The sequence below is a fragment of the Amphiprion ocellaris genome, chromosome 14 (genome assembly GCF_022539595.1).
Source record: "Amphiprion ocellaris isolate individual 3 ecotype Okinawa chromosome 14, ASM2253959v1, whole genome shotgun sequence".
NCBI lineage: Eukaryota > Metazoa > Chordata > Actinopteri > Pomacentridae > Amphiprion > Amphiprion ocellaris.
In genome coordinates, this window is record NC_072779.1 from 28,792,829 (window position 1) to 28,818,972 (window position 26,144).

A 26,144-nucleotide genomic window follows, 5' to 3' on the forward strand; every position below is an offset into this window, starting at 1 on the left:
CCCCAAACTTTTGAGTGGTAGTGTATGTTTTCTGATAGTATCTGTTTTTTGAATGGTATTTCTTATAATAGTCTTATCAAAGTTTATTAGTAGCTTTGGAGAGAGCTTTTACTTGCATCATTTTCACCACGGATGAAATTTCAAACAAAGCTCAGATTTTCTTCCTTATTTTTAAACATTAGTGTCCAGTTCTTGATAAATTTAGTGAATTTACACTGTACACCTCATACAAAATGGTTTATAGTGGCTCAGAACTAAGCTTTGAAAGGTAAAAGCTTCAACAGTGAAGACAAATCTGAGGATTTTCTGTATATTTCTGAGCATTTGATGAACAAAAATGTCTACAATGCTTGAGTAAATTAATAAAGTTGCTTTAAAAATTGTTGCTGTTATCAATAATTCCTATTTTGGAGCTGGTGATTTTCCTTTAGTGTTTCCTTGAGGGGTACCCAGAGAAAAGACTCTATAATGCACATTAAAGTGTCATCACATCATGCTGTGAGGCCACTTAAAGGCAGCAAAATAGTGATACTGAATAAATGCCTGGGCCTTCGGATTTAAAACTCCCTAGTGCAAGATGCCCATTTCAAGATCAATGTTGTGATGCTTGTTTTTGTCCAAAAGCTATTTCAGATGACATCGTCACCAGAAATCCTTCAGGGTCAAAGTGACTGAATGGAACTGACACAAACTGTGATGTTGTGGTCACAATAGAAATGTCTTGTGGCTGAAGAAGAGGAGCTGCATGGCACTGGATGGCAGTTTAAAAAATAAACATAAACTGCATGCAATATTGTGCCAAACTGATGTATTGATCTTATAGCTTTGAGAGCAGCTACAAGTCAGCAGCTGGGGACGGAGGGCTGTGGCATCTCGAGATGATTGAGGGACGTGGAAAATGTAGGAGAGAAGCTGTGACCCGCAGACACACAACCACACACCAACACACAGTAACTCACACCAACACACACTGAAACACACACTGACAACGAGTGTGTCCTGACAGGACCCTCGCTGTGCTGCAGGACGACAGGCCAAAGCAGCAGAAGATTGATGGGAACTCCTCTCGGCCTCCGCCTCCCCTCCACCTTCATTGCTTTCTATTTCATTTCATCCTCTCGCCATCACTCTCACAAGTACTCCCTCTCTCTTGCTCTCCTTTTCCCATTTCCCCCTGAATTTCATCCACAGACATACATCCTCTCACACCAGAAGCAGAGATGTTAGCAGAGGCTGAAGTATTTTTTTTTACCACCTACTTATGATAATAGAAAATGCCACGCTACCTATTGCATCGTGTCAACCTCACATGATAGCAGTCTGCTCACATCTTTAAACATGTAAGGAAGTACAGATGGGTTTCCTGCATATGGATAATCAAGGATGTGCACTCAAGTTTCCACAATGTCATGGCCATTCATAAAGAAGCTTTTTTTTTAGTATGTGGAAATGAAGGAGCTTGTTGGAAACCAGTAAAATTGCTGTTTAGAGGTGATTCCTCTGTCAGCTCTTGGCTAGCTAATATAGCATTGTGAGAAATACCTTAAATCGGCACTACTCCAAACAGCTAGCAGGGGGCAACATATCTGCTTGCAAAACAAGTCCAACTGCACAGAAGTCTATCAGAAAATGTCCCTAATTCTTCCTTGATCTGTTTCCCCAATAAACATTTCTCTAATCAGTTTATGGCCCCAATCACTAGTTTCAAGTCTCCTTCAATACAGCATGATGTGCACTTTGTAAATTACATTTAATTAGTTAAATTGAATTAATAATCACTGTCACTACATCCATTTTCTATGTACTGTCTATGGCTTTATGTAAAGTTGGCTTTGCTGTCTGAAAACATCAACTGACAACTTGGTTAAAAGTGCAGAATACATAAAATTCCTACAAAAATCATAAACATTACAATGCTTGTCCTCAAGATACTATAACTATAGTCTCTTACTTCAAAACGAACATTTACTTTCAGTCTAATTTTCAACCTCAATATAAAACACGCCATTGCTATCATAAATTCCAAGAGTCTGGCCCAAATATCTGCAGCTAAGCAGCTAAAAATGCACTGTAGACTGACAGCAAAGTGTCCAGTTTAAAGAGCCCATAATTAAGCTTAATGTGCAAAAATCACAATACTGTTTTCATACTATATAGAGAGCTGCAACAATTTGTCAATTTATCGATTAGCTGTGTTTCAGAAAAAAAATATCCTCTAAATTCCAGCTTCTTAAATTTGATTATTTCCCAACTCTTTCGTCCTTTATGACAGTAAATAAACAGAATATCTAAGCTGTGGACAAAACAAGACATTCGATCACATTTTATAAACAATCAACTATTTGAGAATATAAACAGATTTTTCAAAAAACAAAAAAAAAACCAGCTGTTAGTTGCAGCCCTAATAATATACACCGCTGCAGCATTATAACCCTCTTATAACCCTGTGAAATTCTCCATTTTAGCTCTTTAAGATCTTCCTTCCGAAATGCTGAATCTGTTCCGATTGGTCAGCTGCTCTGACGAATGCAAGATAATGATGGTTATGTATTGTAACAAGAGATCTATGAGTGCAGGGACGCAGCTCAAAACAGGAACTTCTTGTTCTTAATTTGAGGGTAAAACTAGCTGTTAGACAGGTTTTACGCAAATATGTGACATGATGACATAGATAAGTAAAGGAAGAAACGCCTGGACTTAGAATGAGGTGTTTCAGGGAGGTAAGAAGCAGTGTTTTTGTGTGGATTTTCACCTTTTACATGCGCAAAAAAGCAGCTCTCTAACATACCAAAGTAAAGGGAAAAGCAGAAAAAGCAACATATGGGCTCTTTAATATAATAGATATTTTCTAGCTGATAATTTTACAAATTCTGCAGATTAGCCTCCTAATCTTTCTTTTGCATCATTTTTGGGATCCATTTGTGTGCACATCTCTTGCATCACTAGGAAACTCATCTAGTACACACTGTATAAGCTGAAACCATTGATTGTATACAGTCTGTGGCTAAAATTCACAGTATTTTTGACTTCACTTAGACAGACACTCATCCACAACACAAATGAAAGCAGTGAGGTGTGAAGTTTTACCCGTCTGGGTCCATTATTCTTCAGCTCAAACACGTCCATAGTGTAGTTGACCCTGCGGCCATAGTGGTCAAACTGGACATTACCTGTTAATCCCTGCAGCCGGACCTGAACACACAAACACAAACACAACAGGACATGAAGCAGCCGACAAGGATAGGCAAGTAGTTTCCATTCAGTCAATGTCTAAAAGAGACTTTACACTAAGTAGTGAGTCAGGACTTTTATGTAACAACAGATGCAATGAAAGATTGTTTTGCTCCCTCCATGGAGTTCACTGAGCATCACGTGGCTCAAATACACTTTCAACTGGTTGGAGGGCATTAGCTGAGCAGTTCAATATTTTGGGAGAAATGCTTTCAGAGAGCGGAGCTTCAATTATACTTGTGCGTGTTCTGAGGGGTTGTGCTGCACCTAAGCGCCTCTTCAAAAGTGTAACTACACGTTGGGGCTACAACTGTGAAGATCAGAGTGAATGCAACATGAAGCGAGTTGAAAAGTATCACAGTTAGCTTCTCTTTTTCAATAACACACATCCAAACAAACACATCTCCGGTGGAAACCTTCTGTTCACAAGCAGCCTCCGCTCTGTATTAGTAAATGAAACACGAGGAGGTATGATTAAAGTCCAACCATGCTCGATATATCCAGAAATCTAATGCTGAACTATGAATCAAAACCTATGCCATAGATGTCTATGTGTGTAGGTTTTGTTTGGACACATTAACTTGGGACTATTGATCCCCCTCTAGGACATTTTGAGCATCAAACACGTAATTTCCTGCATTCGGGTGAATTTTTATGGATCAGTTTGTTCCTTTTCTGCATCAATTTATGGTAGAAATGTCTCAAAAACATAAAATTCAGGTGACATTTCAAAATATAACAGAAAAAAGTGCAGTAAGGCTCTCAATCATTTTGTATTGCTTTCAAATGTTTGTACTTTTTTAAATCATCTTTTCTCAATTAATGTGATCCCTGTTGATTTACCAGACATTTACTTTTGCGTCTTTTGTTTGGCGAAGAAACATCTTTAAACGTCTGAACCTCAAAACCTACTGCCAGGTTTAAAAAGGGATGTTGTCTTAAAAAAAATCACCAAAATTACACTATTTATCAGAAGTCAGTCAGAAGTCTATCAAGTCAGTGATAGATTAACAAATTTTATTTTTTTAATAACCTCCATTTGCTTTAAAAGCTCATGTTCCAAGCTTTCTGTACATTATTGCATCCATAAGTAAAAATTCAATGAATGTCTTCTCTGCATCCTCACTGAAACCTGCATATTTCAACTATAAATCTTTCTGATGCATCATGATCAGTGTCTTCTTGATCTCACCTGTTTGAGGGTTCTCTCCATGTCAATGCCCTGGTTCCATGGGGCGGCCGGGTTTGCGAGGCAGTCACCGGCATTCCCTCGTCTGGAAATGTCCACCTTCTGCCTGCGCAGGTTCCTGAAGGCCTCGGCCATCACCATCACCCCGTCGTAAGTCAGTGCCGAGGTGTACTACAGGCCAGGAGGAGGTGGAAAGAGATACAGGTGTTACAGTGTGTGGACACAGCTGGATTATCTGCACATGAAAAAAAACAGCCTAACATTCACTTTAAAGCTCTGCAGCTCGAATCATGGTTAAACTATGCTCTGTTAGATTTATTAAAATGAAATAAAAGCCAGCAGGGACAGATTTTGTGATTTGTGAATGGCAGTAGGGGCAACCTGAGGCCGCCCTGCTGTTCTGACTGTTCTGAGTGTTTGCAGCCAAGGGGGACACTCACCGGGAAAAGGTATGGAGCCAATTAAATGCTGATTTAGCCGGACAAGCAAAATGTTCTGCAATATTTGCTGGTCAGATCTCTTTAAAAACAATCTGCGCACGGCTGCCTCAGAGAGCACGGAGAGTTTCTGCAGGGCCAAGCAGTTACAGGGAGGCGGCAGTTTTACTCTGCTCATTATTTTCTGGAAATGGAAAGGAGGAGAGGGAGGGAAGAGGAGCACATTCCCCACAGGATGAGCCTCCCAATTTCCCCTAATCTATCTTTGACCTGAAGACTCTGTGCAGAATCTGATTATTTGGATCCACAGAAATCACTCTCTCCCTCGTGAGCCATACATTTCCCTAAAACTCACCTCCGGCGTGGCACACAACTAATTGAGTGAATGACGAAAAGGAGGCGAGATGGAGAGCGAGCCGGCCGGAAAAGAAAGGGAAAAGGCAAGTGTTTTGTCCAGCCGGGTAGCAGTCTGGCATTAATTATCCCAGCTAGCAGGAGTTCATTAACTTTGCCTCCGGCCGGGGGTGAATCCTATTCATTAGCCCACTGCTCACTGTGACATTATGGTTCTCTACGCTGCCCTCTATCCCCCTGTTATTCCCTGACATTCCCTGACAAGCTGCCCACAGTATCACACACACAGACAAAGAATCAAGGTGTGGGATAAACTCACTAACAGTCAGGAGCTTCACTGCCATCAGCTCTTTCACATCTTCATCTTTACTGCTAATGCTGCCTTGAACAGGTTTTCTATTTTCCCCTTTGGCAGCTTTAGATAAACTACCCACCAAAACTATTTGAACTGCAGAACAAATTGGTAATCTAGAAGTCTGCAGGGGTTGACACTGTCTTGGTTTAGAAATGTAGCCGACAATGTCCCAAAGATTTGAAGTTACTCTGTAGTGAGTGGACAAAAATGTTGGCTGGATGTGCTCCCAGACAGAGGCAGTATATGTTTATGTGTCAATAGTTTTAGCGAGTGAAATCTATGTTACACAGAATAAAATGGTCAATTACTCATGATGTGTGTCTTGAAAGCTGATAAAAAACACTATATGAACATGCTAACAAGGTAAAAAACTGGATTTCTACCAAGGGACGTTGATAATTGTGGACGTCCAAAACTGTTCACCCACATCAATGATGTCCTTGTTGAAGCCATGAATATTGTTCATCAGCATTTAGATCTCAGACTCCCAAAGGCTGTGTTTTTAAGATGGTGCAACAGAGATTAGGCTTTCTTTATACTTTAAAACATGTTGAATGTCCACAGAGAGGATGCTTAGGGGTGGTTTACTGGTGTGCTTTGACAACGTGACGGAACAGAACACAAACAACTAAGGAGGACGGCAAATCGGGCTTTGTAAATCATATTAGCACATGAAGTAATATGGAGAACTTGGTGTCTAGTGAGAACACTAGACATCAATTACAGGGTCTGTTTTCACTCTCTCCCTCAGGAAATCAAAAGCTACAGACCATCAGAGCTCAGACCAGCTGCCTCTAAGAGTTTTTACCTGCAGGCTGTTAGATTACTGAACTGTTGGCACTTTACATAAAAACATGTTGTTTTCACTGTCATGTACAACTACTTGTAAGAGCTTTAACATGCCGGGGTGAGTACATTTTGCTGCATTTGATCATACAACTGTGATTTTTAAATGTACATTACAATAAATCAGAATTTGAAGATGAGCTGCTCACACCATCCAGATGTCGTTCATTTGTTCCACCCAAGACCGAAAATTTTGTGTTTCTTGCAAGTTGGAATATGAGGTCCAATCAAAAGGTTCTGGGACTACAAGAATCAAAACCTGTGCCTGATGTAAATTTGCAACACGTCTACCCCTGCCTGAAAGTTCCGTTAACATTTCAAACACCATATCTTCTCAATCTCCTAAACTGTGTCCAAATAGCAACTCCTCAACTCAGATTTCCTTTTAGGAATGAGGGAGAAGTCACAGCGGGCCAAATCTGGTAAGTATTGTGGTGTAGAGTGACAATCGTGTTTGCTGTGGCCCCAAAATCCCATGCATAATTACCAAGCTGTGACCGGGTGCATTGGAGCATCCACATGCCATTGTACCACAGTTGAGGTCATTTGTGCCAGATGCTCCTCTTCAGATGCCTCCAGATGTTATAGCAGAACCCTGCACTAACAGTCTGGGATTTATTCCTAACGCACCACCACAGGAATGTTGCAGAAAACATAAAGCGTGCTCCTTGTGCTCTGGACCCGATGCGCTTCGTCACTGTGAAAACTGCTGTTACTTCTCTTGTTGGTAGCCGCAGACCCACCTCTAACAACCAGTAATGATCCTGGACATAGAATTTGATGTTTTCGTCTCTGCATTTTCACACCAAACTGGAGAAAATGTGCAACTACCACTGGTCACACAAACATGTAGCACAGGTCCAGATGGTCATAGCACATTGGTTAGTGCTCACATATTTAACCTCTGTCCACCATCACAATAGATTTGAAATAAAACAATAGAGATGTGCTTTTAGTGTTGCCTTTCATCTTTAATTTGAGGGTATTTACATCCAAATCAGGTGAACAGTGGAGGAATTACAACACATTTTAGATGTGCCCTCCACCTTTTTAAAGGACCAAAAGTAATCAGACAAACTAACATAATCATGAATCAAATTGTCACTTTTAATATTTGGTTACAAATTCTGTGCAGTCAATGACAGCCTGAAGTCTGAAACCCATAGACATTACCAGACGCTGGGTTTCTTTCCTGGTTTTGGCATTGCTGAGCTCACCAGCACATTCTTTCTTTTGAAGAATGTCCCAAACAGTAGATTTGGCCACACTTAATGTTTTTGCCATTTCTACTGATGGGTTTCTTTTGATTTTTCAGCCTAATGATGGTTTGCTTGATTGATAGTGACAGCTCTTTGGACTTCATATTGAGAGTTGACTTCACCAGATTCCAAATACCACACTTGAAATGAACTCTAGATCTTTTATCTGTTCCATGTAATTGAAAAAAATACGGAATAACACACCCCTGGCCATGGAACAACAGAGCAGCTACTTGTCCAGTTACTTTTAGTCCCTAAAAAAAATGGAAGGCACAAATAAAATGTGTTGTAATTCCTACACTGTTCACCTGATTTGGATGTAAATACCCTCAAATTAAAGCTGAAAGTCGCAACTTTATGCACATCTTGATTGTTTCGTTCCAAACCCATTATGGTTGTGTACAGAGCCCAAATGTTGACTATTGGGTCAATGTCCAACTATTTGTACGTCTGTCAGCGTTGATGTACAAATACATTTTTGATTACACCATGTTGAGACCTGTGTGTTAACATTATATTTAAATAAGGTCTAATATCTCCTGGAGTGTCATGTCAAAGTTTGCCGCCATACAAAGACGAGGTAAAGTGAGCAAATGGGCCAGAAGAAGGCCAAACTCACCGTGGTGTTAATATAGTCGCAGAAAGAAGGGCTGACTGTGACTCAGACTACGGACAACTCGAACAGGAACCAGCTCTATTGAAATGAGGGTTTAGTGGAGAGCAGAATAATTTAGGCTGAGTGGATTTCCAGGAGAGAGAGCAATTTATCAAGAAACGGAGTGGGCATAAACACTCACAAAGAGATAGCACAAACACATACACATCATGTCATGTGATATGTGATATCACCCTGTGGTGTAAACTTTTAATTTGAACCATCCCGATCCATCACACACACATACGCACGCACGCACGCACGCACGCACGCACACACACACACACACACACAAAACGCTGCACAATCTGCATGACTCACACCACTTCCACTCCACTGCATCTGGTTTTTAAAATAGAAATCCTTGTTGGACACACAGATTTCGCTGGAGGGAGGAGGTTGCTAACCACCATGGCGTGATGCCTTCTTGCCCCAGTGCCATTTGCAATCTGTGTGGTTGAAAAGAATTCAAAGTGGGTCAGTCTGTCACATCGCTGCATGTGACAGCGGTGGACGAGGCGGAGCCGGCTGTTGATGGCTATATGCCTGTTCCCTGGATGAATGCGTTTCACCAGAGTTGTCAATTTCAACCCAGTTCTCATGTTTGTCTCAGTGTGTTTTATTGCTGTTCCTTCATATGATTTTCATCTTATATGCCAAATCTTTAATTATGTTCACTGTTTCTTCATTTTTTGCTATTTCAACTGCCCCAGAGGGATTATTAAAGGACCACAATTTTGCATGTTTCAGTCCACTGGCTATGAGCAGCATGTAATTTACTGCATGCTATTCTTGAAATGCACAACACCACTTTTAGATACATTTACTCTCCCTCAAAGTGTCTGTTGGTTTCAATTAATTTCATTTCAGTCCAAAAATCAATTTGAAACTCCCTCGAAATCTCACATGTTGGATCAATGAGTTGGCCTCTGAGCACAGATTTATCTTTGGGCTAAGATGGGACTAAAGTCATGACCCTTATGTTTTTCGCTTCATATATTTGGTTTTAATTTTCAGAAGGGCTCCTGCTCCCAGTGACACAATCACAGCAAGACTGCATTTTTATAAAGTCTTTAGCATCTGTGAGACAATGAAGTCCAGATTTGACTCATCTGAGTTGTGTTTTTTTCAATCTGCATCTGGTCTAAAGTGGTCCAGATGCAAAAAAAGGACTGAAAAAATTTTTTGCACTTTCAACAAATAGGATAACAGTTTTACAAATCAAAAATTGTGGTTTAAAGAGTCTTTAGCCTTTGTACAACAATCAAGTCCAGAATTAACCAAACTTAGCTTGCTCGTTTTCGATCTGGACTTGGTCTAATGTGTTCAAAAACAATTTCACTAATAGACTAACCACTCTACAACTCAGAATTGTGTGGAATAAATATTCTTCAGTCTATGTATGGCAATCTAGTTCAGATGTTTTCGATCTGTCTGCTGGTTTTAAATCACTGCCATGCTGCACCACTGATCTGATTTCATTGGATTCTGATGTACCTTGGGCGGGGCGTCTGATCCGGGGTATTCTCTCTGATCCAGCTTGTTCCAGCGCTGCATCAGCTTGATGACCATGGGGTTGCTGAAGTCGACCAGCTGGAAGCCCGTCACGTTGGCTCCGCCATGCATGAAGCGCTCCAGGTTGATGTCCTTAAAACCCTTGAGGGGCAACAAGGAAATAAAGTGGTCATGGCTGGTCATGAATCCTTTAACGACAGACAGGAACAAGGTTGTGACAGGGAGGACAGTGAAAGCATAAACACTACTTAATAAGTGTAGCAGGTATTGATCAAGATCATGATGGTTTTATGACATTATTATAATAGCATAACTACCAAACAACTACCACTAAATTACAGTAGTAGTGATTTATTTACTGTACTTTAGGGAGTAAGAGCAGGTGAAAAACACTCTTTAGCCCTGATCCAGGACCAGCGCACCACATATCACATTCCTGGAAGTGTATCAGAGGAGCTACACACCACAGCAGTCTATACAGTTGTGCACATCAGCAACAGCTGACACGTGAAGAAGAAATCCAGGTGAGATGGGCCGAATCCCAAAGTTCACCTTCTGGACTGTTGGACTGAGACTACAGCCACTATGACAAATCTGTTAGTGGAGGGAGGCGATAAAATGCATTGTGAGATAAGACTTTAAGTAGCCCAAGCAATTTTCCAAATGATTTCTAAGCATACTGCCCCTGATAATTTATGCAAAACACAATATCTGAAGGCTCTGATGTTTTAAATTGTGTGACAAATGGAGGTAAAAGGATGAATAAAAGAGATAAAGGTTGACATGGACTGCTTAACTTCCCCCATTCTTTCATTATGTGAACAATAGCGCTGCAGCTAATGATATAAAACATCACAATTGTCCATCAAACTGTAATTTCCCAAAGCCAGAGGTGATATATTCAAACTGCCAGGCATTAGTCTCATCCCAAACATATTTATTCATCCATTAGCTACACTTGCTTCATCCTGCAGAAGACTGCAGGGTGCTGGAGTTCATCCCGACTGGGCAAGAGGCAGAATATACCTCAGACTAGTTAGGGGCTCATCACAGGGCCAATGCAGAAAAAACATTCACATCTACAGCCAATTTAGAATAATCAATCAATCTACCATGTGTGTCTTTGCACAACTAACCAGCAGGTTCAAATCCAGAGCTGTCTTGTTGCTAACCACCCAAAAAGAAATTCAGTTTGATGGAAGTAAACACAGCAATGCAGCGAATTCTAACATAGATTCCTGCATATAAATATACACTGACCTGCGGACCAGAGATTTATTGATTTCAACCACTGTCTGCATCTCAGGAACATTTCTACAAGACTAGAAGTCAGTCTTAGTCATTCATTTGTACTGTAATGAAGTTATGTACAGCTCCATCTGATGGTCTTACTATGTCCTACGACAGTCCAGGATCAGGGCTAAATGCTCTTTTATTATTGCTATCATTATTTATAACAGTAATTGAAAATGTGTTTACAAATTTCTGTTACAGTTGCAGTTAGGATTGTAGTTTTTAAAGCTATTTTAAACCTAGCGGTCTAAGAATGGTCATTTTAGCTTGAATCCTGAATGAATACCAGAGTTAGCCACAAGTGAACGCTAAACATTTACCAGGTTTTCTTCTTTTCAGGAATACTCCTAATGACTAAACTCTATATTAGATGAACAAAAAATTTGAATGCAGACAAGTTGGCTTGTCCAAAAGAAAGAAACACTGTTCATGGAAACATTGTACAATATTTAAGAGGCATTTGGTTAAAACCATTGCACTTTGTGACACTTTGCGCCTTGCATATGAACTTTGCACATTATCTTGCAAAATGCAACAACATACTACATTAACATGAACAGCACATAAAATACTTTGCAGATTAACATTCACATGAATACGTATTGCTCCAGCTGAGTGGTTACACGCCAGTTTATGCTGATGTACAACCATGTTTTCATTTTCTAGATTTAAAAAGAAAAGGAGCAGCCAACCTCCACTGGTCTTACAGGATGTTATCTGTGCAACTTTCCACCTTGCTGGTTTACAACATCTGGACATTAGCTTGGTAACAGGGCAGCTGCTAAATGTGCATCAGTTAAGCAGTGTGGCACATAAAACATAAAACAATAACTAGTTTAACTGACAAGTATGTCTGGTGCCAACTAGCACATCTTGCACATTTAGCTCTGTTCTTCACTTGAATCCAGACTGACTGCAAACTTGCACCCTCTCTCTATGTGACAATATGGGCCTGAAAAACAACAAATAGGAAGGTCTGCATCAGTTAAAATTACATTCAGGAAATTTAGAAGACAACCCTTCAAACCACATTGACTGTAAAATGTTTGTTTTTCAGTATTGGGTTTTTCTCAGTTAATTATCACGATTCAGTCTTCATTGTTTACAAAATTTTGAGCAATTTGGGCCTTCCTTTGCTTCCATATCAGGATGCCAGCAGATGTCAGCATCTGTTGGAGCATCAGCTGCTATAGTCGGGCCTTTAAGGGACACAGTGTTCAGATCAATACCACACAGTGTTTGAACAAATGGACTGAAATCACAGGGAGGTGGTGGAAAGCAACACGAGGCAACAATAGGCTGAGATGGAGTGAAACTGATATGATAAGAGGCAAACAAAGCAGGACACAAAGAGGAGAAGAAGAAGAGGAAGAAGTATCGTTTTCCTCACCAGGTTGGCCATGATGTAATGGTAGCCTTTGACATGTTTCCCGACGCTGACAATCTGTGAGAAGTCGGAGCACAGCTCAGCGTTAATCTGACTGGATTACAGCATAGCATACGTTAATTACATTAAACGATGCGCATGACAGGCGGGCGCATGCGAGTTGACACAGTGGGTCCGTCGGGTTTAATGCGTAGAAGATCGAACGTCTAAACAAATGAAGAGGCAGTCATGTCAGCATCTTGCTGAGGAGGTAAACACTTCACGCTTTCACAGACATGACAGTCCTTCTCGACACTCTGAGACAACGCCGCAGAGCTGCATCTCGGTGATAAAAACTAATTTTGAAGGGTGACATCTGCTGGGAAATCCCACCGGACGTCCAGGTAATAAGGGCATGAATTAAGATGAGAAAAATGCTTTGGATCTCTGAGAAAAGGTTGGATTGGTATCAATTCCCCAACAGCTTCGGTGCTGTCAAGACCTGAGCATCAGTTTGGGAAACTCAGGTGTTGGTGAGCGCTTGAAGCTGCAAAATCCAAGATTAAGTACAAAAAGAGCTTCCAATATATCAATCTAGAGAGCTGTAGGAGAGATTAGCATCCAGTCAACACAATAAGCTACTTTTCGCATATTAATCATAAACATCAGTTCACTCAGTAGTTTTTAAAGGTGCTATTTTGTCTGCTGAAAGTCACAATGGATTAGGAACAAGGACACTGTATTCTTCATCCTGGTACTGGGTTGGAGTATTAACATGAAATTCTACAAGAATCTTTAAAGGAGAAAATGAATGATTTTTTTTACAGTTCTACCAACATAAAGCAAAAGGAGGATGATGTAAAAGCTGTTATCTATCATGGAGGACACCTCCCACCCCCTGCAGGAAACAGTAAGATCACTGGGCAGCTCCTTCAGTGACAGACTGCTTCACCTGCAGTGTCTAAAGGAGAGATACTGCAGGTCCTTCCTTCCTGCTGCAGTCAGACTTTACAATCAAGCTCCCAGTAGTTCAGTTCATCCACCTACAAACTGTGCAATAAAAATATACATAATGATGCTGTGCAGTTTGATATCATGTGTCAAACCTGTCAACCTACAATTTTTATGTCTTTAAAGTGCTAAGATTCAGCAGCATCATATCTTTCCAGCAATGGCTTCATATGGTAAATTCTTATGGCTCTTAGTAAGATACTCTTAGTATCTGTGTGTTTTTGAGAAAATGACGATATAAAAGCAGACAAGTGTCGTCTATTCTCTCACAGGCTGCAGCACTGATGGCTTTTAAAACTTCTTTTGCTACTGAAGCCGTCATTAATGACCGGCAGATGCTTGGCTCAATGTCAAACAGTGAGTCACCAGCTACATTTTCTCATCAGTTCTATCATCTATCAGATAAAGAATGCTGCTGCCTCAGTGCGCAGACAGCAAATGATGAAGTTAGGACTCGTCTAATTCTTGTTTGCTCACATGCTGTAATGCTCAGTGTTTGCCAAGGATTTATAATATTGTCCATGCAGGTGGCATGGATGAAAATCTGAACATTTGAGGAGCTGGGCTGGTTATTGTTGTGCCAGTGCTACTTTATCCCACTCTGTGAAGGGAACATCTCTTTAAATGACTGACTTAAAAGCAGTCTTTCACCGTACTTCTTTACATGCTATTTCTGCGATACAGTTATGAATATGAATATATAGTGCTTTTTAGAAGACAGAATAATGTGTAATCCAATCCATCTTCATTTTCCAGTGCAGGAACTTGGGGCAGGTGTGGGAACTTTCAGTCTTTCATTTTCGATTGCAATGAAGGGTCCAACAGCTTCAACTATCACCCACAATATATCACTTTTATTCAATGTCTACATAGAGAGGACAATGAGCACCATTTTCTGCCCTCCTAGAGATGAAGTCAACAACATTGAGTCCTACACAACAGTTTTTTAGAACGTCCTGCAGTCAGAATATGCGCAGATGTTCAGGTCAACCTATGAAAGCTCCTAAATTCTTGCAGTGGAAAACAGGATACAGTGACCACATTCAGTTCAGATTTGCACCATGTTAGAGATGTCACAGATCCAACCTTGACACACTGCAATTGTGACTTTGAAGAAAATGTGATTTTGGCATTTATTCAAACATAAGATTGAAATGTGAAAATACATTATTTGTGATGCTTTGATGACATTCGGTTAAATTTGACACCATTTGGAGTTACTAGTTTTAAAGTGGCAATCTCAAGATTTTCATTTCAATAAAAGTCTGTCAAGCCCCCATCTATTATGGAAAAGAGACAGCATGATGGTGATTGATTTTACAACCCACTGGTGAAATTATGGGTAATATTTATATATAGCTGCAGCAACATGAACTGGATGTCTTTGGTGACATTCTTGGGGAGTATGTTCTATTAAAGGTGCAATATGCAAGATTTTGAACATAAACATAGCATTAATATAGCAGCAAACAACTAACTGATAAGGAGATTTATGGCATTATTAGCAGAAAAAGAAGTCACGCTTGTTCCATGTCTGTTGTGATCCAAGCTTCTCTGTTCTGCTTTATCAGCCAGTATGGTCACGAGTGTACATTGATGCATGTGAGCTCCACACTTTAAAACTGTTGGCCCTCTCGGTGTTTATGATTAGACTAAGAATGACCTCCCACACTCCACTGTAAAAGCTAAAGTACAATCCAGTGTTCAATCAGGGCCCTGAAAGTACACAGATTTTCAAAGTAAATATTTAATTTATGTTATTTCCCTCATTTGTATGGCCTTGTTTCATTTTGCTAATAATGTGTAAATATATTAACCGATAAAGCACAAGATGCATATCTGAAGATCTTATGTAGATTAGCTGAAGTACCTGGTTGCACCACAAGGTGGAGCCTCTTACTCTTTAGCTCTGTAGTGACCTGAAAAAGTGGCCACTGAGATTACAAGCAGTTCCATGTAGGCAAGTACAAAGCATTGTGACGGTTTAGCTAGCAGCAGACCACTATGATGAAGACTTGTGTGGCAATTAATGCCTTCCGGCCAGATCTTGTGACTGGAGGACGTGTTGTAGTTTACTCAGACAGTGTTCATATAATTGCATGATTACTGTAGTGGAGCTGTTTTAATGGAAAACCTTGTGTACAAGGTTAAAAGTGGCTTTATTTGCAGATAGAAAACTTGCTACAGCCATTCAATGCATGTTGTAATGCTAGAGCTGCTTAACGGAAGGTGCAGTCAGTGCACTTGTTTGTCTTTGTCTGAGATGCTGACAATGTGGCAGCATCCAGTGGTTGAATGTACTGAATGTTGCACAGAGAACCTTTAAGTTACTGTTAATGTAAACTGAACATCACATTAAAGCTATTTAAGTGGCGAATTGACTGTCATTATGAGGAAGACCCAAAAATGAATTTAGTGAGTGTAGCATTTGCTGCTTATATCTCTTAAAAAAGCTCCTGAGTGGATCCTTGTTTCTCAGATGTACGTCACTTTGGATAGAAGCGTCTGATGGATGAAATTGTAGAAGAGTAGAATAAAAGGCTTCCACAAACAACACTAGTCATTCGGAGCATTTTTTAAAAGTGGATCGGTTTGAAATATTGCAGAGAGTAATGGAACAAGAAGGAACAACAGTGAACTTGTAGATGAAGAGTTGCAGACAACAGAATAAGTAACCAATTTCTCCTGATCTCAGAATCATAGCTTGTCTTGTCGATGACCACTAGCATAAAACAGCCACTACTGGTGCTGCCAAATCACTCTGGATTCAAATCTTCGAGATTACCAGTTTAACTTTAAGCTAACAGTCTTCATTCCCTTGTTAATGTTGCTGCTATGACAGTTTGTGCAACTAGCCGATCAGCTGCCAGTAAATTACAGCTCCATCTGTAAGTGAAACAGGCTCAGATTCACAGATTTCCAACATTCAAAATAACATCTGGTTTCTTAAAAGCCCTGATATGTACTGACCGTGTTGCTGACGAGCAGCTAACGAGGCCCAATTATGTATTCAAATCCTTGTCCTGGATCAGGATAATTCTCAAAGATATAAATATAAATAGGATGACAGTTGGAATGAATACAGGCTAAAGTCGATGTTTATGTCTTTGGCAGTAACTCCGACCACCACTGCGTAAAACAGCGCTTCATTCCAGAAGCTCTCAAAGTGACAGAATCCATCATGTCTGCTCGGGAGACGCTGTGTTCGCTAGCATCAAACAGGATGGAGCTGTATGTCTGCTGCTCTGTGGGGCAATGAGACACACACATCTGCAAAGTAAATTGTTAGAACTATGACAGATGTCAGAGTGGAGATTTCCTGAATAATTGAACAATTACAGAGACACCAATTGCTCCAGGGAGGGGTGGAGGGATAGAGGGATGAAGGCAAACAGGAGGAGGAGGAAGGCAAACATCATATTCTGAGTGTGCTTATGCCAACTAACACCACTGGAGATCAGAACAGACTGTTCCAAACTTTGTAATTAGCACTTCCACACCAAAAAGTAAAACAAACACAGAGTAAGTGCACTGAGTATTAACTTCTGCTTTTAATTGAAATGTAGTTTCTGGGATCCTGTCATTGGAAATTATCTTGGTAATGTTGGTGATTTTGCAGCTTTGCTGGAGCTATAGATTTTAAGGTAAAAGGTAAACGGAAAATATTGTACATTAATCAGGTGATTTAAAACTTGATTGAATGAATATAGTAACTTATTATAGGCCACTGTCAGAATACATCAAAGTAAACTGAAGGCCTGTAAACATACAGTGGAGCCAGTTTTATACTTTATATGACGTACATTTCACTATCTATCCGAGTCCACCAGAGTTCAGGCGATAGTGCACATGCTCGGCAGGAGTGTGTGCGTGCAAAATATTTCCAACTGTGCGTGATGAGACACCAAGCAGACTCAAAAAGTCTAGAAAAGTAAAGTAGCATAATAACAATTACACATCTGTGGTGTCTGCAGCTGAGTATAATCGAGGTTTAAGTAGTTTTTTTAAATATTCTTTTGTAAGAATGAATGATAAAATATGCTATTTTGGATTGTTTTGAAGTTTTATTTGATTTCTAGAAACTGTGGGTCTCGTCCAAAACCGCTGTCCCTAAACAGGATTAGCTTTTAAGATACGAAAACCCAACATTTGTAAAGTTTTCACAAATCCTACAGAACAACTGTGTCTAACATCATCTCTCATCAGTGTGAAGTCAAACTCAGGCAGAAACACAAACATTAATGTGCGAAAACACAGTAGCAAACCAGGAAGAAAGCAGACTTTGTTGCTGTGAGGCCTGGAGGAAAACTATTCTGGTGCTGACTATCCAGTTTTTGTCACAAATCCACAGGAAACTGTGACTGATGTTTGCAACAGACAGTTTGGGGTGTTTTTTTTTAATCTTCACATTCTCTTCCAGATAAGTCTGACTAACCTGAGGCTTTGTTTCCAATCTGTCTGATAGTCTGGCTACTCGTGTTTGTTGCTTCGTTGCACTTCAGTTTTGTGATGCTGCTGCATTTCTGCAAATTAACTTGGTGATTGTGATTGCCTGATAACTCATAAACGGATCCAACAAGAACCATAAACATCAGAGGCATCATCATTTAAAGTAAAATTACGGTTTACTTCCATTCGGGTTCTTTACAACATGTCTGATCACCCTGCTGCTCAATTTATCCCCATATTTGTAGTTCCCAGCAATGTTTTCAGAGCTATAAGAGGAAATTGTGCTAATCTATAGTTTCATATCTCAGGCTGTGTGAGCCACACAAGATATTTAAAGTTCCCACTTTAGTTTGAAATTGTCTCAACTATGGTACATGGAAAAGACTGCTTAAGACTAACACCATTAACACTATTTAGTGGTTGACGCAATAGTTATCATGTCCACAAGCCACTAATCATCACATATCTACAGTACAGTACCATTTTTTCTTGTTAAATGGGATTTTAATTTTGTATTTTTTAAATTAAAAAAAAGAAAAAATCTGCAGAATGACCTGTTTCCAGTGATATCTGTGGTTAGTGTGGTTGCTTCTTGGAAATTCTGTCAAAATTGAAGTATTCTTTCACTTCATCTGCAGTGTCTGAATGTTAAATTCATTTATGCCTAAAAACAATAGTATTGCTAAAGTAAATTACATTTTTAAACTGTAAACTTTGACAAATTTCTTTTGATCAGCTGCAGTAAAAACCAACTAAATGCTGTTTTTGTGGGTACATCACCTGTTCCAACATGTTCTGCAGCCGCTCGGCCTCCAGGTCGATGACAAACTTCTTCTCCTGTCGCCGGTCCAGGTCCTCCAGCAGTCGCCGGTAGCTGGCGTCGTTGAAGTTTTCTACGCAGATGGCGCTGACCTGCCAGTTGTTCTGTCCGGCCTTCTCCATGATGGCCTGCAGGATAGCGTATCCTGAAAGTAAAACATTCAATTTAATTTTGAGCCTTATCATTTTGTTTTTTAAATCACAGTCCTTAATAATGTTCCATATATGTATCATTGTATGCACTCAATAACCACTCTCCACTTTATCAACATGAACAACAACAAATGTGCATTTTTTTTCAACTAAATATTTTGCTAACAATAAAAGAAATGTAAAAAAAAAAAAAAAAAAAAGTCCACGAATAAGTATAGCAAAATTGGACAGCACCACACTTCACATTATAAGTTCAGCACAGGTGTAGATTTTAGCAGTGACACAGCAAACACATCCCATTCAATATTAAGAACACAAGGAAAAACCAACAGACTTTTATTTTGAAAAAACACTCAAACATTTACACATAGACACAGCAATGCCTCTGACAAGAGTGGATCTTTTTTCTTTAACATGTCAAACATAGATATGTGTGCAGAAAGTTTGACTTATCAAAGTAAAAGAATTTATAATACTATAAAAATTTATAAACTGGCTTTTGTTGGCCCCAACGTGCCTGGCAAGACAACCTCCTTCCCATCTGAAGGAAACTAAAAAGGAAATCAGCTTTTATGCTTTTCCATCCTGAGCCTAGCTTTTGGTCCGGTTGAAGGAAAAAGGAGTTGGACGTGACACGAGACTCTGGAGGAGGTTGGACCGTCGCTGTCAGGTTTGTGTAGGAAGAAGATGAGTGTCAGAGAGGAAACTGGGGAACTGTGAGGGCGGCTGTTCTCCAGCAGGAACAGATGTCCCCCTTAAACGGCCCCTCCTGGTGGCCATCACAGTCTGGCAACCCATCTCCCTTTGCTCCCAATTAGTGGATTAACCTGCGCTCTGGCAACCCGGCTTCCTCTCCACCTCCCCCATCCCCTCCCCAGCCCCTCTTTGCTCCCCATTAGAGGGATGTCGGTGCCAAGAGGGACTGCCGGTTGAAGCAACACACACACACACATGGAAAACACACACACAAGCATGTTTTATGTCAGACTGTCCTGAGGGAAGAGCCGGTTCATGACATTTTGGTTTGCCGGGAAGTCGGACCCCAAATGGGACGACATTGTTCTCTGTTATAACAGAAGACAAATGGGGTTGCATGTTGAAAGCAGGAAATTCTGGATCAGCTTTTGTTGTCGCACCAAAGTGTCACAGTGGGACAGAGCTGACAGATATTTTTCCACTTTCCAAGGAGAATACTTGAATATCTGACGCTTGAGTAAAATTATGCTACTGTATTATTACTACTACGGCTGAACGGTTTGGGGAAATGTCTGACAGATATGGCGTTGTGATAAGCAGTTTCATTTTTTAAAGTCAAGCCTCAGTTATTTTGTCAAGATCAATAAAGAAATAATGTTTAAATTATGATTATTAAAAGCTTATGTTATCTGCATGTGGTTGGCAGTTTAACCCTCTGAACACCAAGCAGTTTCTGGGTGTTTTGCTGCTGCTGTTTCATTTTTACTCACTGTGGAATCATCTTTAACTGCATTGTAAAGTCCTGCACCTTTATGGAAACAGTACAACCATGACTAGAAGTGGAAAGAATTTAAAAATGTCTATTGTGCACTATGATATGGCTATAATGCCATAAATTACTATAATATGAGAAAAAAACTAAAGTTATTTGCAATTTATTGGATAACAGTTTTTTTTTTTTTTTAAATTCCATCACCATATCAAACATTTCTTCAAGTGGCCACAGGTGTTACATCTATTGGCAAATTAGTTGCTCTACATATTATAGATATTTTTACTTTATCCATGACAAAGTAGCACAGTACTTAAAGAAAGATTTCTAATGTTCTGTTGTGCAAATAAGAAGTGGCAGATTTCACATTTGTAGTTTGACAAAATCAATAATCTTTCCATTTATAAGTTCCATTTTAAAGTTTAAAGTGTAAACTGTTTTCCCGCACTTTCTAGCTCTACTATCTTTATCAATGTAAATACAAAATGTTAAAAAAGAAACAAGTATGATTAAAACATGCAGAAATATGATATTGAGCTTAAACCAAATTCAGCTTATTTAAATTTTTAAAAAAAGGCAGCTGACCCTAAAAGTCAGCTTTCCTCAATATTCCAACCAGAAATTTAATAAATGATCAGTTACATTCCATGTAACATCTCCTCAGGCATGACTGATGTTACTTTCTGAATGGTAAAATCAATATTCTTTGTGTCAATATTCCTGTCCCTGGACTTCAAACACACTCTTTCCTTACCTTAACATTTATTTAGTGGTGTTTGTGTCGACCTGCTCAGGGACTACAGACAGATAGCAGCTGGTGGCTGAATGTGATTCAAAGTGTTTCTTCTTATTGCTTGAGATTAAGGGTTTCGCACTTGTTTCCTGACAAATAAACATAAAAGGGACAGACTGCGCAGGGCGGGAAGCCACAGATGAGGCTAAAATGACTCCCTGTGGTAGGTGCAGCGCCTTTGCTGCTATTGGCCACATCAACTGATGCTGCTTAAGCTATAAATGAGCAGCTGTTAGTGTGTTGTGCTGTGAAACCATAGTTTATTATTATGCCGGTGTCCGTTTTTTTCTTTTGGGTTGATGCAATCAATTTCAAGCTTATTTCCAGCATGTTTTCTATCTCATGTGCTACATCTGACTCTCATAATGTCACACTTACAGCTGCTGGGCCTTTCAAGCTTGTACAGCAAATACACATTTTGGCAATAACCGCAGATTTACTGCTTGCAAATTTTCAGTAATTTTTGACAAGCATGGATTTTTTTTGGCTGACAACAGTGATAGCTTTTATGGCTGACATTGACTTATTACAACCCAGTCTGTCTATCCATCCTTCCATTTTCTACTCCTTATCCAGGTCTTGGTTGCAGAGGCAGCAACATAAGCAGAGCTGCCCAGAACTCTTCCAGCTCTTTTGGGAGGTATCCCCAAGCCAGTTGAGAAACATAATCTCTCCAGCATATCCCGGTTCTGCCCTGGGTCTCCTCCCAGCTGATAATGCCCAAAACACCTTGCATGGGAGGCAGCTGGGAGGCCTCCTGGACAGATGTCCGGATCACCTCAACCGGCTCCTCTTCATGCAGCGGACCAGAGGTTCTGCTGAAACTGTTTGTCAGGGATTTGAAAGCTTCCTGTAGAAAATCATACTTGGTTGAGCAACACGGTGCTTCATACTGTAAAGGTCCCATATGGTGAAAAATCCATTTTAATTGTCTTAAAAAGTTGGAGGTGTAAAATAAAAGCTGTGAGAATATAAAGAAGCCTACAACCACCATTCCTCAAGTAGATGGCCTTCCTGCTTTACAAGTCGGTAAGAATTTTATTTAGTTTCTAAGCAGAAAGTGAGGAACCAGCACTCGTTTGGATCAAACGTTATATAATCCTGCACCCTCACTGGTGTGATCCATTTAAAACAACCAGCTGCCACACAGTCCAACCGGGTTTGTTTACTTTCTAGAGCTGCTTCTGCTAACTCTAAAATGTGTCAGCCTCAAGCAAAACTCACCATATGTTCTGCTGCTGATTGCAAGAGTAAACACAAGAGTCTATATGCACTCCCAGCATCTGAGGAGCGAAAGATCCAGTACATTTTTTATTTTTTTATGGCAATGTTGACACAACTATGGGAAAATCCATAGTTTTAGCATGTTGTGCGGCTACTACGGCTAACATTAGCATTAGCTTTGATCATATGTCCACAGATCACAGCTCTGTGGAAATTTTAACACTGAATGACAAACAGAAATGATTAAGACTGATTTGAAAAGGCTAAACAAGGACTGGGTTGGTTCCTATAATTCCATGTTGCCAGCCGTGTTTCAGTGCAACCTAAACTCAGCCAGTATTTACTTCTGTTTTCTTCTCTCTTGTTCTCTGTGCTCACATATAGTGTATTTTAATGCAGCCAAATCCCCAATAAAGCTTCTTATTTGGATATTTTCTGTTACTGTTGTCAGACAAATGATCGAGTATGAAACAGTGTCTAAAACACTGCTCCTTTAGACTAAATGTCAACCAGCAGTCACTTCAGAGCCACTTCAAGCTGCTGCTCTGCAATACTAAAGCACTGATTTTATGATTGCAACGTCGACTGACAAAATCAGTTAAAAACAACTAGCTGTGCTGTGAATTGGTAATTTTTTCATGTAAAATTAAAATAAAATTATGTCTGTGTCAGCTACAGTTTTGCTCAGTGCTGTCAGTTGCAGAGACAGAGAGAGTCTTCTTCCGGAAGGGGGTGTTGATGTTAAGCTACAGAAACCGGAATCAAGGAGTTTTACAGTCCTGCAAAATGAAAGCATCTTCATGGTATTTTGAAGTGAAATTCAAAGACACATTTGGGACTTCTAATTCACAGTGTTCTTATTTTTACAAGATTTCTTTTAAAAAAAATATGACGAATAGCTCATGGATGTGGTATCAGAATTTGTAAAAGCCATGACACTACTAGACCAGACACTAAAATTTACTGATGTTCCCTAAATGCCTCGCATGGAAGATACAGTAGAAGCTAGCTGGGTGTTTGTGCACATAGAGGCCTCTAGTCTCCACTCAGTTACTGCAGAAACTCAGGCAAAAAAATACTTCTGGGTTGTGTTATATCCTTGCTAATGTACAAATCTTTGCATTACAATGAGACTTGAAATAATCCTCACCTCAATTCATAACATCTTCTAAAGGAAAAATGTAAATAAATCTTAGCAGACACTAAAAATTACCAATGTTCCCTAAATACCTCCTATGCACGGTACAGTAGAAGCTAGCTGGGTGTTTGTACACAGAGAAGAAGTCTCTAGTCTCCACTAGATGAAAAATAACTTAGAAAAGAGTAAAATAAGGTGTTCTAATGTCAGATTTACCCAACTTAAAACCAAATAGTTGTATTTGTGGGTGCTTTCTGTGAACAAGAACATTTTAAACATCAACATCACAGTTGATTGTGTTCATTTATTTGCAAGAAGCCAATAGTGCTAATTGTTTTTACACAGATTCCAATTTTCTTTAGGTCAATAAGCTACTATTTATCTTATTATTTATTTGATTATTATGACTCTTTTTACTTTTAAGTTCCTTATGTTCCATGCTGTGGAGGATTATATTGTAATATAATACTCAATTAACCGTGCAGCAAATATTTTATTTGACAAGAACAAGGATTAAAAGTAGTACTGTTAAAAGTAATAAATCCAGCAAAATCTTACAATCTGAAACACATATTTCAAAATATGCCTCATGAGGCTGTATGTTTTCTTTATTTGTGGCCATTCAGGGGAACAGGCTGAGGTTAAGAAAGTGACACACTGCTGTAATGTAAAACTGTCAGAATCAGGAGCCAGATTTCAGTTTCCCACCAGATAGAAATCAGCAGCAGGGGCGGGCTGCGACGATATCCCATCGTGCCCCATTGTGCCACATGGTGCATACAGCTCATAGAAGGGAAGCTGCAGTAGTGGCGGCTGAGGCAGGCAAAGCTTGCAAAGGGCCAGCTGATTACCAGCTGATAAATGTGTAGCCCCGGGGCTGTATGTGGAACAGCAGCCAGTCGCAATCAGCGTCAGCGTCAAAGACACAGCCACGGGCAAGACGGCCGACCGACCGACCGACCGACCGACCGACCGACCGACCGACCGACGCATGTTGTGCAGAACGGAGCCGAGCTGGACACTAGATGGAAGCAGCTACAGCATGTGGAGAGGAAACAGAAGCACATCTGGTTCTGTTTGGTTTCTTCCTCTTCTGCTGCTGCTGCTCTCCATCCCTGTTGTCGAGTCTTCTACCCTCCGGTGTGAAGCTCAGAGGCAGCATATGTCGACTCCTTCCTTCCTTCCTTGATGCTTTGCTTCAACCTCCTCCTCTCCAGAGAAAACACAGAGTCTGATATGTTTAAAAAGAGAGATTCATCAGAGCTGATATTGGTTCATCTGCTGCATGAGGAAATAGCGTCTTTCTTTTACTTCTTCATTTTCTTTCTCTTCTCATATGTCATAAGTCCTGTTCTTTAGTGTTCTCTGGTTGAAACCACCTTTGTCTTTCCACATGTATCTCTATGTTCTCTCATTTCCTTTTTCTTTCATCTATCCTTGTTTCCTCTCCTTTACTTAGAACTTCCTTTCTTCCACTCTAATCTCTTCTTCTGCTGTTTACTCTCCTAATCTGTCCTTTCCTACTCTCATTTTGTCCTCCCGTCTTATAGTTTCCTCTTTTAATTTTACATTTCCTCTTTATCCTTTTCTTTTGTATACCGTTACATTCTCTCTTCCACCTCACTCTTTTTTCTGTTGTTGTTTCTCTCTAATTTCTTAATTCCATCCTTCTTATTTTTGTTCTTTTCCTAAATCTTTATTTCCCCTCCTTTCTTTTCTTCTCCTGTCCCCTTCTCTTCCCCTTTTTACTTATTTTCCCGATTTATTCCTTCTTCCCCTCCACTCTGTGTTATTTTCTTTAGTTTCCTAACCCTTTCTTTCGATGATCTATTTGTTTCCTCTCCTCTGACCTGTCTCTCCACTCTTCTATTCTTATTTCCTCTCCTAATGTTTGATTCCTCTTCTTTCTTCTCTGTTCCACTGCTCTTCTCTCTTTTCCTATCATTTCCTGTTGTTTCCTCTCTGCTTATCTCTTGTACTCTTATTTTCTTCTTTTCCTTTTCGCTTCCTACTCTAAAATCCTTGTTTCCTTTATTCGGCTCATCTCTTCTATTCCTATTTCCTCACCTCTCCTTTCATTCCCTCTATGAATTTTTTGTTTCCTTTTGTGTCCTTTTCGTTCTTCTCCTCAGTCTCTTAAGTCTGTTCCTCTTTTACTGCCTTTTTCTCATTCCTTTCTTCTCCCCATCTTACATTTTCTCCACTAATTTCTTCTTTCCTCTCATTTCCTTGTTTTCTTTGTAGAGTTCTTTTCTCAGATCTTCATTTAGTTTCTGAATCTCTTGTTTTCTCTCCATTTCTCTCTTCTTTTCTTTTAGTTTCTTTGCCTTTTACTCCATTTATGTGTCCTCATCTCCCACTTTTTTCTTCTATTCTCATTTTCTCACCTCTCTTCTTCTTCTCCTAGTTTCATAATTTCTTCCTTCCTCTTCTTTTCTTTCCTCAAACCTTGTTTCCTTAAGCTCCTTTCCTTCCCCTTTTCCTCTTTGTCATTTCTTTTTGTTTCATCTCCCCTCTCCTCTCCTTTTCCTCTTAATTTCTTTCTTTCTCTAATCTCCTTTTGTGTCTCCTACCCTCATTTTCTGCACC

General features: G+C 39.8%; 1 protein-coding gene across 3 annotated transcripts in view; it reads right to left on the reverse strand.

Moving 5' to 3' along the window:
• The window catches only part of gria4b (glutamate receptor, ionotropic, AMPA 4b), a 197,793-nt gene that overhangs the window by 59,372 nt on the left and 112,277 nt on the right, over positions 1-26,144 (reverse strand). For all 3 annotated transcript variants that reach the window (XM_023280074.3, XM_023280073.3, XM_035952744.2), the window contains exons 4-8: positions 18,741-18,925; positions 12,525-12,578; positions 9,824-9,982; positions 4,424-4,591; positions 3,088-3,192 (exon numbers count right to left, since the gene is read on the reverse strand). In XM_023280074.3, coding sequence (XP_023135842.2) covers positions 3,088-3,192; positions 4,424-4,591; positions 9,824-9,982; positions 12,525-12,578; positions 18,741-18,925 — 671 coding nt within the window. The remainder of the gene's footprint in view (positions 1-3,087; positions 3,193-4,423; positions 4,592-9,823; positions 9,983-12,524; positions 12,579-18,740; positions 18,926-26,144) is intronic.